This window comes from Hippocampus comes, unplaced genomic scaffold, assembly GCF_001891065.2.
Source record: "Hippocampus comes isolate QL1 unplaced genomic scaffold, H_comes_QL1_v1.1 scaffold132, whole genome shotgun sequence".
Classification (NCBI taxonomy): Eukaryota; Metazoa; Chordata; class Actinopteri; order Syngnathiformes; family Syngnathidae; genus Hippocampus; species Hippocampus comes.
This window is the reverse complement of record NW_017805467.1, coordinates 3,610,815-3,625,276: the sequence shown is the minus strand read 5'-3', so window position 1 is coordinate 3,625,276 and position 14,462 is coordinate 3,610,815. Positions and strand designations below refer to the sequence as shown.

The 14,462-nt window shown below is 43.2% G+C and overlaps 1 protein-coding gene across 8 annotated transcripts; it reads right to left on the bottom strand.

Moving 5' to 3' along the window:
- Positions 1-2,234: 2,234 nt before the first annotated feature.
- ushbp1 (Usher syndrome 1C binding protein 1) lies at positions 2,235-14,316 on the bottom strand. Of its 8 annotated transcripts, none has more exons than XM_019875416.1 (14): positions 14,137-14,311; positions 12,943-13,148; positions 12,278-12,435; positions 11,051-11,226; positions 10,782-10,958; positions 7,643-7,866; positions 5,811-5,951; positions 5,624-5,712; positions 5,400-5,511; positions 5,094-5,322; positions 4,128-4,286; positions 3,548-3,645; positions 2,629-2,751; positions 2,235-2,511 (listed from the first exon to the last, which is right to left on the bottom strand). In XM_019875416.1, the coding sequence occupies exons 1-14, from the start codon at positions 14,140-14,142 to the stop codon at positions 2,346-2,348; spliced, it is 2,064 nt and encodes a 687-aa protein (XP_019730975.1). In that variant the 5' UTR covers positions 14,143-14,311; the 3' UTR covers positions 2,235-2,345. The 8 variants fall into 8 exon arrangements, 7 of the variants coding, with proteins under 7 accessions (XP_019730975.1, XP_019730978.1, XP_019730976.1 ...); XM_019875419.1 differs by having other exon boundaries at positions 5,400-5,508; XM_019875417.1 differs by having other exon boundaries at positions 7,643-7,863.
- Positions 14,317-14,462: the final 146 nt, after the last annotated feature.

The following is a 14,462-nucleotide window of genomic DNA, read 5'->3' as shown; positions in this document are numbered from 1 at the left end:
TGCACTGTGAGGCCGACGCGCAAACCAGTGATGCCACATACAGGTATGGGTATTTGGTTTTTTTTCTCACTTTAAAGTCAACCCATTTCCATTTTAGTTCTTCATCATCTACTTTCTTAGTTGTTAGTTTTTGTTCATTCATTGTTATTACAGATGAATACTAGTTGCATTTTTAGCGGTCTGAGTCAACAGGGAGCAAAGTGCAATATCAGAAGAAAAAAAATCTGACCTGTGGAAAGGTACTGCACGTTAAAAGGGCTTGTAAAAGGCCTTAGAAGGGAATGAATCGTGTGTTTTAGTACAAAGGGGTGCTGCCATGAACTTGAAAGCCCCAATGGAGAAAATATATCACCACTATACCTACTTCAACGGTGAAAATTTGAACTATTATTTTCTAGGGCTTCTGTCAGTCATCATGGACCCTTAAGAATAATCCGAACTTTTCTTCCCCTTTATGATGCCCCTGCACAATTGACAGTAACGTTAATTCTCCTCGAATAATATTATTCCTTTGCCCTTGAAAAACATGATTTTGGTCTTATCAGATCACATATTTAGACTTCACTTTATTCTCTTCAAATTCAACTTTTAATCTCACTGTTTAAAAATCATTGTTTATGCAACACTTCCTTGTAAAAACAAGAACATATAACAAAAATATCAACAGCAAATATGACGCATAGATATACATATGCTGCCGTTGTCGTTGTTTTTACATAAACCTGTCCATGAAATATATCTAAGATTTAATAATAAATGGACAGATTTTTTTTCATGATTTGGTAGATATAAAATGGCATAAAGTAAACAGTAGATATCTTTAAATAGAAAAACATCCACCTAAAAACGTCACAAAGCTAACATACAATTGACCTTAATAATCTCTTCCAAAACCAGTTAAACTGCTACGCTGAGCCTGGCCACTGCTGATTTCTCCAAAAAGTAATCCAAAAGTCAAGAGAATGAGGAAAATGTGACACCAGTGTGGATGCATTCGCCATCATGATCAAAGATCATCCACATCTTTCCACACAATGACATCGAACAACAAGAGTCAAGCAGAGTTTACGACCGTGGCGGAATATACAAAAAAACCTTTTAAGAACTCAAAAAGTTGGACATCGATCTTCAAGAAGGAGGACATGGGGGCGAATGATAATTGTTTCATCTGCTTGAATGGCAACTATTACAACAATAGCGCCAGTGACCTGGACGTATGGGGTGGGGGTGGGGGTCAAGGCCTTATTCGGCGACCTTTGCAAGAGAAACGGCAGCCCGTTCAAGAGTCAGGGCGCCAAGGCCTCGCCACCTTGTCTGCCACTGTCAAGCCTTAATTCAAGGCACAACACAACAGCCGGGCATCGCTGCGACCCTTCGCGCGTGACATCCAACCTTTGCCTTAACCTCCTGACCGTCGTCCGCAGCTGCGGCTGACCTTTGTCGGGTGGGGCGGAGCACGGGGTCGGCCGAAGGGGAGGGGTGCAAGAGGATTGAGAGATGAGGTGCGAGATTGCTTGTGGGAAGCAAGGACGGAAAGGAGCAATAATGGAGAGCACAAAGGCAAATAAAGGAAACATTAAGTGCCATTTTTGGACAATTGAAAGGTTTCGTGGTGTCTTGAGGAAAGGGCTGACATTCTTTTGTCAAGCTACACAAAAGTTATTGCTCTGGTTGGAGTTTAGAGGCAGGTTCAAATGGAGATCAGCGCATCAGGAAATGGACCAAAGGATGTTTTTTTTTTTTTTTTAATAATAATCCTTTAACTTGAGTCGAGTCAACAATAAAAATGAATACGTCAATAAATAACTGAAATGTGGTGAGCAGATACTTTGTGTGATGCGCCTCTCCCCCTTCTTAGAATTTCTTGGCTTGGCTTGACTGCAGGAAAAGTGAATTTTCCTGAGTTCTGCTCTGAAATGGACATTTATTATACCTCCACAATGGAAGAACAAGCATTGTTTTCCATGTCTTATTGTTATGCATTCCTGCACACGTCATTTCAACTGCTCTTTGTAATGATATGAACACATCGGATTTGCTTGTTCGACTCGCGATGCCTGCCCACAGCGCACAGCGATACACGGAGCATGCACAGCCGTTCGGCAATCGTACGAGAGTCCACGAGTTGTACGCATGGTGTTGTTGCGTTCCCTCTCCGACCACGACGGCAGTCCAAATCAAGAACCTCTACTCTTTCCAGAAGCTGTATTATTGAACGAGCCCGCACACTCTTGTACATGCCGGTTGTTTGAAATATTTTTAATAAGACACAAACTTTACAAGCATGACTTGAAGGAAACGACATTAAATGTTCCTTTCGTTTGGCTCTGCGGCGCGTAATCGGATCACAGAACAGTCTCTTCTCTCCTCCATTCTGAATCTTCCCCCGCCGTTTTCGACGTTTCGTTCTGGACGCGTTGGTTTTCCGTCATGGCGGCTAGTTTCTGCTCCAGCTTCCACACCTGCTCCCTGTACTTTCGGCGAATGTGTCTGTACGAGCTCAAGGCCTTACTGGAATGGTGACATTGCAAGAAGATTCGCTTTCACGTATCATAACTGAAAGGTTTCTGCAATTTTTATTTTTATTTTTTGCTACTTTGGTTCGGAATTCAAACCGCCATGCTGTACCTGTGAGCTTGCGCAATCCGTGCCACGTGCTCATCACTCTCCCTACTGGTAGAGGTGCTGTCTGGGAGTGCTGCATTCAGCGAGTCATAAACAAGCGCCAGTCTCCTCTTGAGGGCTTGTTCCCTACAAGCCGATGAGGTGAAGAAGATGAACTGCAGCATTTACATCTCTGAAGTCTAACTAATATAAGAATCAGATATGTCCTTGAGCTAAGACCAAACCCAGTGGAAACTAGTACAAGGGCATCATGCCCTTGTAACACCCACAGTTTTCCCGTTGCATTATATCAACACCCATTTCGGACACACCTTACTTCACAGGTGTCAAACTCAAGGCCCGGGGGCCAGATCTGGCCCGCCACATCATTTTATGTGGCCCGCAAAGGCAAATCAAACATGTCAACTTCCATGATGTTTGCTAAAATCCCTACCAAAATTTTTAATTCTCATATGTAATAAATAAGAGACATATTGTAAGCATTTTTTAACCAAGCCCCTCAGTACAGTAACTTGCTCAAAAACAATAGTTTTATAAACAATAGTTGAATAAACCGTTAGTGACTTTTTAAATTTGGTTTTGGTCATAACGGCGCTCCAAGGGAAACGGGAGCTAAAATGTGGCCCATGACAAAAATGAGTTTGACACCCCTGACCTTTCTTGATAATATTCCGAAAAAAAATTCTTCGTCGAGAGAGTTGACCGCTCTAAACATAAGATACTCTTTAACAATTATTGCGTCGTTGTTATCTACTATGTGACACTGTCTTTCAAAAAGATGCTTTCCTCTGCACCTGCTACAAAGAGCCACTTGGTCTTGTTCAAAAGCAATGAACAGAAGCTGGAACACATTCGCCAGCATTGGCAGCTATCAGGTAAGGTGACCTGATGTTAAATCAAAACTGACGAACCAACACCTCACCTCTGAAGTAGTGCCTGCAGTTCTTTCAAGATGGGCCTCGTCCTGAGCCCAGACACGTCACCATCACTGCACACTTTATCGGCATTCTTGCAGAGCCTCTAAGAAGGAAACAACCCCCACCCCCAAGAAAAAAAAAACATTAACACATATCCAATGCATGAAATTACATGCTGTGACTGAATAGCCTTTGGCAAGGATCCCAAATGTAATTTTGGTTATTGTGTATTCAAATAAGTTGAACTTGCAATGACCGAATCACACACCATTTCAAACTGTGTCCTAATACTTTTGTCTGTACTGTGTATGACAATGTGTTCTGGCGTGTCCTTGTCCTTTGACAGTGGCAGAGGTGTGAAGAGTAGCTCGAATCTAAAGACCTTGTTTGACCAAAATATCCTTCTCGGTCTGGAGGGATTCTCTGCTTTGGTAGCGAGATGTATGATTTCCCAGGTGGGACGCCCAGATTTGAATCGGGTCTGTCACAAAAGACCAACGCCCTGCTCCCTCTTGTACACTTCACCTTGACTTCGTGTCACTTAAAAAAGTAACAGAGAAGTGTGCTGCTGTTCGTACAATCTACCTGTTGTTCAGTCTTACAGTCCTGCGGCTCCTCTCGGAGGCTTTCTGGAGCACGTGCTCCAGATGCTTCCTGGGCTTTTTGGGCCACCGCACTCCACTCCAGACACCTCAGCTGTTTCTCCTTCAGACGAATCTGAGCACGGAGATCCGACATCTCCTCCTGAACAAGTAGACCATTAAGCTAATATGATTCATTGTTATACTCGTTGAGTGAGTTCAGTAAGAAAGCTGGTAACACGGGCAAGACCAGCACAAAAACACAAGAAAACCATACTGGTCTATGCATGGTTTCTTTTTTTTTTTCCCTCTAAGGAGCTTGACCCATGTTCACTTTTCTTTGTTTTCATTTTTTGTGCCTGTGCAGTGGTGTCTTTTCTGTATCACAGCTAGATGGTTTGTCAACAAATTACAGCGCGTACAGTAAAAGTGAGATGTGACTCTTACCCAGTCTCTTGCAATCAAAAAGTGTCACTTTCAATTTAGAATAATTGTCATGAAAACCTAAGTGGCAGTTGACCCCAGAACATGCCTCGATACTACACAGTTGTATTGACAACATGCCTAAGCAATTTGACTGCGTTGTCTGTACACAATGACACAAAGACTTGACATTTTGATGGCACTGACATGTTCAATGATACAGATATTTACTTTTGAGACATCTACTAAGCATTGTGAAAAACAACATGGCTTTTGCAAGGGAACTATGATGTTTTGCTAATTGCATGAATTATTTTGAGCATGCCAATAATGTTTTGCACGTTGCAATTCTGAAATAAGAAATGTACCAAAGCGTCTGAGAAAACTAAGAAATCAGACACTAATGGCACAGCAGGCTGATTTAATTAAATTTTTTTCCATCCAAAAATGATTTGTGCTAGTTAGGGGGAATCTGGCTGAAAAAAAATATGTCTCAGCAAGAACATCAATTAAAAAAAGGTTGAGGACCACTGATCTAGACTCTTACCCTGGTAGTGATCAGCTCATGGAACAGAGACGTCTTATCTCTCTTGCCCTCAGCAGGCTCTTTGGATAAGTGTCCCACTCTCAGTCCAGCAGGGTAACAAGCATCTGGGCTCATTTTGACTACTGCTTGATGTGGACGTGGCTTCGGGAGGCAAATGGCCGCCCGGTCTTCTTTCAGACGCTCAATTAGCTGACGAAGCGCAACCTCTCGATCACTCAGTTCAGGAGTTCTGGAGTTACAGATTCTGAATTACTTTGCCATTTCAAATGTTAGCTTAGTGTACGAGGGAGTCCTTCAAAACATCACCTCCACACTGTGTGTGTTTCCATCTCCTCGGTGAAGGAGGTTGACATCTCCTCACTTGCAATTTTCCTGGTCTGAGCTGGACTGCCTGGCTGCTGCTTGTTATCGCCTCCTGTTGGCGACAAGAAAAAACAACAGTTGGTGTTGGTGAATGATAAGCACACGCACACAATGCGAGGACGAGTGTGCACTGAGTAGCGAACATAAAAAAAGTGTTATTCAAACACCTGCTCTGTCGGTCTGGAGGGGAATGCTTTGTTGCCTTTGAGCATCGTAAAGTGAGAAGAGTTCACTGTAAGCCTCTTCACACTCCTCACTGGTGAACCAACAAACCACAGCACCATTCTGATATAATTCTATGTTGCTAACAAGTGATAAGCACGTTATATGACAGGTGTTGTTGTGTTTGTGTACCAATATCGGAGAGCCAGATGCATGGCAGAGCAGTCGGCCGCAAGTCTCTCGACTGTTACACTGATCTGCTCGTAATCTGCTCTCCTTCGCTCCAAAGCAACAGTCAGACGCTCATTCCTGGCCTTCAGCTTCTCAATGTACCTGTAAAACACCAGAGATGATTGAAGTAGGCGGAGCTATGTGGCAGCCACCACTGGCCACTCCCCAGCCACCAAACAGACCACCCCCGCCCCAGGCTCCACTTTCTCTTAGAATTCGGCCTTTGCGTGTGTGTGGTCCGTCACCGTGATTTCGAAAACGAGCCATTCTGTACAATAACGCAATTAAAGATCCATTTTATTATGGATGACAGTCCATGAATATTCCATGACCTTTGCACGTCCGCCTCACAGTGCAGAAGTGCAGGGTTCAATTCTGGCTCCGGCCTTCCTGAATGGAGTTCGAATGTTCTTCCATTGTCTGCGTGGGTTTTGTCCAGGTACTCTGGTTTCCTCCCACATTCCAAAAACATGCACCGTAGGTTAGTGCAACATTCTAAATTGTCCTTAGGTGTGATTGTGAGCATGAATGGCTGTTCGTCTATGTATGCCCTGCGATTGGCTGGCAAACAATTCAGGATGTACCCCATCTACTGCCCAAAGACAGCTGGGATAGACCCCAGCACACCCGTGACCCTTGTGAGGATAAAGCAGATCAGAAAATGGATGGATGGATACTTCTGCGTCTGTGAGTGTGTGCCGGTCGATCACTTTTCCTCTTTGTTTAAACACAAAACGCTGTGAAGGCAACTAAAGTGGTGTGAATGTCTTTCTTTGTGTGACGGACGGACCAGTTTTTATCTTGTTGTGGAGAGCTTATTTTAAACATTTTTAAGGCCTTTGGAAAGATGTCAGACAAAAGTTTAGAAATGCCTTTCATAAAATAAATGTCATTGAGCCATTGATCAGTTTGCAAAATGGCATCGGGTAACTGTGACAATTGATCACGCTGATTAGCTTTTAGCTAGCGAACCAGTGCATGAAACCCTGACTGTGGATTGCATGATAAAGAATGACGGACGCACTGATATGTGACGCCCTGCCCACGCCACTGGATCAAGACATACACATACTCTATGAATAGGTGCTCTGAAGTTCATTTTTATCTTTGTGTTCTCAAAAAAGGATAGATAGAGCAGTGTTTTTCAAACTTTTTTGAGCCAAGGCTTATTTTAACAATTAACGTGTTATATTGTTACTATAACCGTTTTTAACATTGAAGAATGACGTTATAACAGCTTGAATTGGAATCAAATGAACACAAAGAAAACAGTATTTTATCATCTTTCATATTTATTGTTTCACCGTCGTCCTGCATTCATGCGTCACAAATTCGCTTGTCTCTCGTTGAAACACAAGGCAATTGGCTAGCTGTTGCTTCTCCCTAGTGGTGTGGGAGGGCACTACATGATTACTTTCTGGGCGAAAGACTGCACAGGCATACAAATTGGATATTTTCCCGCGGCACACCTGAAAATGTCTCGCGGCACACTGTTGTGCCACGGCACACGGGTTGAAAAACACAGACATAGATAATCGCTCTTTTTTTTCACGAGATAAGCAGTAAAAATGCAGTTGTTTATGATCGTGTGCACTTTGACTTCGGAACAGTCTGAGCCCTACCTTGCATCGCCACTAAACTACTGCCCTACTTTAAAACAGAGTCACGCCGTCTTATCATGGTTCCCAATATTGTTTGATTTGCGTTGGTAGATTCTGCTGAAGAATATAATAGTAGTCATAGTAGTAGCAGTTAGTAATTGGAGGAAGTCTAAATTGATATGGTGTAGTTACCTGTTCAGTCGTTCTATCTCAGTCTCCAGGCCACTGGGGCTTGAACAAGGACTTCCCGAGGTAACAAAGCTCAGAGGGGAGCCATCACCTCCTGAAGATAACGAGCCTCCGGCAGCTCTTCTCATAAGCAAAGGAGAACACGGAAAGGACGAGGAGGCCCGGTCTGCAGTGGTGCCTGAAGGAGTGCAAATGGCTGACCTCCAGGTCCTCTGCTGATCAACCTGCTGGACAACAGAAGAATTTAGACTTAGCACATAGACTAACTCTGATTTGAATCCTTTACACCACATATGTCAAAGTGCCGGCCCGCGGGCCAAATCCGGCCCGCGAGAATGTTTTCAGTGGCCCCTGGGATGATATTGATTTATTATTAGATCCGGCCCGCGGACCGCAGCAAGCCGAGAGCCCGCAGATCTTTTACACGCACCAAAACTACATTTCCCACAATGCAACGGTGACGCGCCAAGCAGTCGGCCGCTTTATTTAAATATTTATTCGTCTAGCAGTCGTTCCCATAACAGTGACATTAGCTTTCAGATACCCATCAAAAATGGCAAAACGGAAGGTGGACACTGAGAACCGGGGGTTTCAAACAAGGTGAGAGTCGAAGAACATGTTCATGGACGTAGCTGGAAAACCTGTGTGTCTTCTGTGTGGAGAAGGTGTGGCGCGATTGAAATAGTGTAATCTGAGACGACATCATGAAACGAAACACGCAAACAAGAACATGGACATGGAGGGGGAAGGGGGATTTCATTAAAAACGGTATACTTAAAGTTTGTGTTTGTGACGAAGTTTACCCCGAAAAAAAGCAACTCTTTTTAAACGTGAGCATTAGCAGAAACACAATGGCAGTGTTTCTGCAAAGATACGGCAGTGCGTGCTGCGCAGTTTGACGGTTTCCTCCCCGACACAGTGGTCCCGCTGCGCATCCAGGCTGCTCAAACGTTGTCGAAAGTTTGGCAGCACATACGTGTGTGAACAACTATTTTCTTTGATGAAGCTGAACAAAACATCACACAGAAGTCGATTTACTGCTGAACACCCTCACTCAATGTTGAGGATTTGCTCAGCTCAGAGCCTGACCCCAAATATTGATGAACTTGTAGAAAAGTTAAGACACCACCGAGTATCAGCCTCAGCCTCAAAGAAGTGAATATTACTTATAATATACTGTGCAATCACATACTAAGAGTTTTTACTCAGTTCAAGTTTTTTTCTTGAAGAAAGTGTTGTTTTTGGTTTATACATTTTTGCACTTCATTTTATTGTATTTCAATCCAATTATGTTTTAAAAATATTTTATTCGAGTAAATGATCGAAAATTACTGCACTATTATTTGTTTTTCTTTTAAGTAAATTTAGCCTACTTTTGCTAAAAGAGAAAATATGGACTAGTGATAGTGCCTTGAATAATATCGGCTTCTTTCATTCATGTTATGGGTATTTTTATACAAAGGAAATTTTTTTGTGCCTGTTGAAAATTAAAGTTTACTGACATAGCCATAAAAAAATGTTGCTTTATTTATCTGACCGTATTGGAATGTATTTGTTAGGTTTTCGGTCAATTAAATTTGGTTCAATAAACAATATGTGGTTATTTTTAAAATTTTCAATGAACATTCGATCAGTCCGGCCCTTGGCTTGCAGCAAAAATTTTTATCTGGCCCTCCGTCCATTTGACTTTGACACCCCTGCTTTACACTGTCGAAACATACATTGTTTATCATAATGAGTCACCAAAGTCGATGCTACAGATCAATAATTTCATCACAGGAATAAAAATGTATTACAAAATAGAAAAAGATCTTGTGCCCCCCCCCACCCCATTAATTATTAAATTCTTACAGTATGCTAAGTATAACTTTTGTATACGCACACATCCATCCATCCATTTTCTACCACTTATCCCGGGTCGGGTCGCAGGGGCAACAGCTTTAGCAGGGAAGCCCAGACTTCCCTCTTCCCAGCTACTTCTTCCAGCTCTTCCCAGGGGATCCCGAGGTGGTCCCAGGCCAGCTAGGAGACATAGTCTCTCCAGCGTGTCCTGGGTCGTCCCCAAGGCCTCCTGCCGGTGGGACATGCCTGGAACACCTCACCAGGGAGGCGTCCAGGAGGCATCCTAATCAGATGCCCGAGCCAGCTCATCTGGCTTCTCTCAACGTGGAGGAGAAGCGGCTCGAATCTGAGCCCCTCCCGGATGGCCAAGCTTCTCACCTTATCTCTGAAGGAGAGCCTGAACTCCCTGTGGGGAAAACGCATTTCGTCCGCTTGTATCCGGGCTCTCGTTGTTTCGGTCATGACCCATAGCTCGTGACCAGACGTCAGGGTAGGAATGTAGATCGTCCGATAAATTGAGAGCTTCGCCTTTTGGCTCAACTCCTTTTTCACCCCGACAGACCGATACGAAGTCCGCATCACGGCAGACGCTGCACCGATCCGCCTGTCGCTCTCCCGATCACTCCTTCCCTCACTCATGAGCAAGACTCCAAGATACTTAAACTTCTCCACTTGGGGCAAGATCTCATCCCCGCCCGGAGAGGGAACTCCACCCTTTTCCGACTGAGGACCATTGTTTCAGATTTGGAGGTGCTGATTTTCATCCCAACCGCTTCACACTCTGCTGCGAATTGCTCCAGTGAGATTTGGAAATCCCCCGGCTTGAAGAAGCCAACAGCACCATATAATCTGCAAAAAGCAGAGATGCAATACTGAGGCCACCAAACTGGACCCCCTCAATGACTTGACTGCGCCTAAAAATTCTGTCCATAAATGTTATGACCAGAATGGGTGACAAAGGTCAGCCTTGACGGAGTCCAACCCTCACAGGAAACGATTCCGACTTACTGCCGGCAATGTGAAACAAACTCTCACATCGGTGGTATAGGGACCGAACAGCCCGTATCAGGGAGTTTGGTACCCCGTACTCCCGACGCACCCTCCACAGAACTCCCTGAGGAACACAAAGCGCATGTAGACTGGTTGGGCGAGCTCCCATGTACCCTCGAGGACCCTCCTAAGGGGGGAGAGCTGCTCCGCTGTTCTACGGCCGGGACGAAAACCACACTGCTCCTCCTGAATTTGAGACTCGACTTCCTCGGATATGCACACATATATAACAAATTCTGAATACAACAACCTTGCTCTTCGCTTCCTCCTCCACCTGGCGGATGCTGTGCGCTCTCTGCAGTTCTCCCAGTTGAGCCTGCACTGGAGGAGAGTCGACACGCTTTTCCATGACTACCTCCTGGAATGTTTCCCTTGCCACATCTGTTGGACAAGAAATCCCAAATTCCCTTTCCATTTCCTCCAAAATCTGCAGGAACCAGAAGACGCAAATCGATGATAAAGACATGCTGACAAGGACACATGTTCATTTGGAAGCATCAATTGTTGCTGTGGCGTTACCTTAGTAGCCTTGGCCCAGCTGTCCTGAGCTGCTCTTAGGTGTTCTTTGGGTTTGTCTCGGTCAGAGGATGTGATGGGGGTTGCCCAGGAACGTCTGCAGTTGAGTGAGTCCTCCACAGCAGTCAGGGCTCCCTTGAGTTGTGCCCACATCACATTACTGCCCCCTACAGGAAAATATGTGAAGATGTGATTACAAATCATTTAAAAAAAGATTAAGGAAGGCTCTTTTGTTGATTTTATGGAGTGGAGCGCAGTCAGGGCCAACAAGGTCTATTCTGCAGGCCTAAACACCAGAAGCACTGACCTATATTTATAATTCCAAAAGCAGCATATTTTTCATGAAATTGTGTTCATTTATTCCCACAACTGGCATTTCTCTTGGCTGCTTCCACTCTTCCTTTAAATGTATATGAATGTTGATTTCAGCCTCTGTGTGTTGCCACCTCAATGACATCTTACTGGAGCTGTCAGAAACGATAGTGCTTGCAATGTATTTTGAACTATATTAGCAAATGTTTCTTTAACTAAAAAGATTAAAAATGTGTCCCTACAGGTGGGGCCCCATGTCGATGGGGCCAGCGAACTAGCCCGCAATGACGTTAGCATTTCCACCCTCTGATTCTGATTCTTTTATTTTATCATGTTATTAGATAAATATTGATTTTGAACTGCTACAAATGATGTACATGGCACATTATGTTGTGTTTTTGTCCACTGACAGTATCTTTAATTGCAACGTGATAGAGAAAGTGGATTAAGTCGCGTAGAGACTGACAGACGGCCTTTGATTTTATGTGTCTGTTTTCATACTGTGTTTGTTCATCACCTCATCATATTTTTACAGGCAATGTTTTTCCACCTATTTTTTTTTTGTAACGGGCAGGGGTCACCTTTTGCACATTTGATTAAGAGTCCCCCTGAAAAACTTCATGGATTCCACACTAGCAATGCCACAAATTAAAAATCAGTCATGGGCCTTTAGGAACGTTAGTACTCTCATGGCCTAATGGCAACTCTGCGTTAAATCTTCAACTGCCATAGGCAGCAACTGTCCATCCCTTTTCTACTGCTAATCCTGACCAGGATATTTGTGAGCTGAATGTTGAGAGGCACGTTACACTGACACTCCTATTCAGTCATTGAGCGGCAATTGATCCCACCACAACACTATCTCTGCCACTATATAAGAAACATTCGGGAAAAAAAGAGAGAAAGAGCGAGAGAAACCTTGGTAAGGCAGTGAAGGTCGACATTTGACATCAGAGGCAGTCTTCTTCTCTGGGATGCTTCTGACTAGCCTGTGTGAAAGCAGGTCAGGAAATAGAGGACTGGCCGGTCTTGCTGGTCTCAAATCACCTGGTTCACTGCAGAGGGGCGGTAGGATGCTGCTTAAGTTAAGGCAACTGTGATTATTGTGAGGCCAACAACTATATGCACCGATTAACTTTTTTCGTTACACCTGTGTAATTTAATATCAAATACAAGGAAATTATTACGAATGTCAGAGGTGCTACTTTATTTTATGTTTGTTGTTACTGTGGTTGCAGGTTCAGTGGTGTAGAATAATGAAAGTTTTCCCCAATATTTTGCTTTTTTTTTTTCCAAACTTCTTTGTAAAAGTTGAATTTCGAACCCAACAATGGTGGATCTCATATGGTGCAGGTGTTCCTAATGTAATGTGCAGAGTATATACTGTACTCGTTGGACAATTGCAGAGCACAGTAAATTTGGTATAGATTAAAAATCCTGTCAAATGTGAATACAATTGAAGGGAATCCTTTTGATTCCCTTATGTATTTATTTGTTTGTTTAACATGTATTTAACCAGGTTGGTCCCATTGAGATTGAGAACCGCCTTTTTCAAGAAAATGACATCACCTCACTTACATTACCTTGGTGCCTTCAGTGAGCCCATCTTTTTGTTCACTTCAGCAATGATGTTGAGCAGCATGCCCACTTCAGTTTCACACTGAGCCAATTCGGCTGGAGAAGGCTCCACCTCAGGATAAAGACTCTTGTGGTCAAGGCGCGTTGTCAGTTCCTTGTCACTGCCGCCGGACGAGGTATCCAGGCTGTCACATCGGACCAAGCTGAACTGCTACAAAACCATGTGGTGTGGTTTTTAGTCTCTCAGGACTCTTATTCTAATTCTCAAAATGTAAAGTTACAGGGTACAGACAACTGTGCAATAATGATGCTATACAGGGCAGAGGAATCACAGTGCCAACTGTTTGAAAGTGCCCTTCTTGTTCATGAGGGGCGCTCTGCTTTGTCCACCACATTTATTGTATATTAACTAGGAATTGGGAAGGTTTTTAATTACTTTCAAGGATTAAATCTGCCGTGCTCTCAAAGCAGATAGATGTGTTATTGGCACCTATTGTTTTGAGCTACGGAAAGGGGGGAAACTAAAACATCCTGTATGTAACTTCCTGCCTGTACAAATATTCGTGCATCAAACAATATTGTGCAGTGCACCAAAAAAAAAATCGACTTTGTTTTTTTAACCACCTATCTACAAGTTCAGCATTACAGCAACATCTCAGCTAAAATGTGCATTTTCTTACTCATTTAATAAATCACTTGGGCCAAGCGAATTTATCATTTATTTTGTAGATCCTTTTGGTGACATATTTGAATTCCTCATTCCAAAGGCATCCAGTCAGAGAACAATAGGGATACATTCCTGTTCTGCAAGGCAATCCCAAACATCCAGTGGACGACATTCCAAGACCTAACATGTTCTCATGCAAACACACACACAAAATATGTAATAAATATATCCAACTGTATGAATATTGATAGAAGAATGTGAAAATGAAATGTCAAGAAAAAAATTCTGTTGACGCAATAATCACACTGTAACAGTGTATCATGATTAGAAGAGGATTCATTCAGTTTATTCCTGCAGTCGTTCGCACGTTCGTCATTTTTCTACTGTACATCTTGTTTTCTTAGTGGTTGATTGAACAAAATCGCAACGTTACTGTCATTTCCAAAGTTATTTAAAAGCTTTACATCATGCAACATAAGAACATCATGTCAAATTTCAATAACAAAGAGTGAATCACGTATCCTTGACCTACCTCCATACTTGACAGTTGAATTTTCTGCCGGAGATGCTCCCCTCCCACCGCAAAACACACAGAATATAGAGAATTATACTGTCGCTGCAGTTATTTTAATGTTAAACGTTCATTACTCCGCACATCTGCCAACCAGTGTTTAGTGTGATGAATGAAGTCAGTGGAAAGTCCCCTCCCATTCTCGTCACTTGGTGCCCTTTCCTGTTTTGACCAGCTTGAAAATTCATGCTTTTAAAATAGCAGGCTATGAAATTTTGTGTTAACACAGGATGTGTGCATATTAAGTAAGGGCTGATTGTAGTTCTGAATTATGAGGGTGTTTTAAA